Raw genomic sequence first — 715 nt, 5'->3', positions numbered from 1 at the left:
GCAGGGATGCAGCTCAGAAGTTGAGAGTTAAATGAGTGAAGGGACAGAAGTAAAAGGCCGCCACTGGTTATCTAAGAGAAAAATAGTAGTAAGACAGCCAGTCCCTAACCCCTAAAGGGGCAAGAGGCCTCACAGACCCCCCTGTCAGCCTCAAGGCCTCCAGCTCTCTCCCAGAGATGCTGGCAGCTGGCATATGAGGGAGAGATCTCTGTCCATCATGGATAGCTCTCAGCAGAAAGGAGACAATTCGAACCCTACTGCCTCCTGCCAATCCACCCCATTTTGCCCCCAAAGAAGGGCGCTGGAATGTGAAGAAACCAGTAATTGAGGGAATAGGGCAGTGAGAGAGAAATGGGAACAGATGGAGATCTGGAATGGGGAACCTGACCCCTGTGCCCTCACACGTGCAGACTACTACTCATCCAGGCCTGGTATCAAGTCTGCAATGCTGTCCACATAGTAATTGGGCACCAGATCCTTGGCAGCAGCGCTGTCGCTGGCCATGTAGGCCTGCGCCTCTTCGAGGCGGGAGACGCCTGTCAGGGTGAGGATGGTGGAGAGGCCGCAGTTCTTGCCGAAGAGGATATCTGTCTCCAGACGGTCTCCCACCATGAGGGTGCGGGATGGGTCAACGCCAAAACGCTCCACGATGCAATCAAACATGTACGTGTTTGGTTTCCCCACCACCAGCGCCTTGCGGCCCGAAGCAGTTTCC

At 54.8% G+C, this 715-nt stretch overlaps 1 protein-coding gene across 1 annotated transcript; it reads right to left on the bottom strand.

Annotated features, from left to right (window-relative positions):
* Positions 1-414: 414 nt before the first annotated feature.
* Positions 415-708, bottom strand: PDXP (pyridoxal (pyridoxine, vitamin B6) phosphatase; the record flags this gene model as incomplete). The annotated part of the gene is made up of 1 exon (XM_010139901.1): positions 415-708. A coding segment is annotated over one exon (294 nt), but the record flags the coding sequence as incomplete, so codon positions are not given.
* Positions 709-715: the final 7 nt, after the last annotated feature.

Source organism: Buceros rhinoceros, unplaced genomic scaffold (genome assembly GCF_000710305.1).
Source record: "Buceros rhinoceros silvestris isolate BGI_N320 unplaced genomic scaffold, ASM71030v1 scaffold27917, whole genome shotgun sequence".
Taxonomy (NCBI): Eukaryota; Metazoa; Chordata; class Aves; order Bucerotiformes; family Bucerotidae; genus Buceros; species Buceros rhinoceros.
This window is presented reverse-complemented; position numbering and strand designations above follow the sequence as displayed.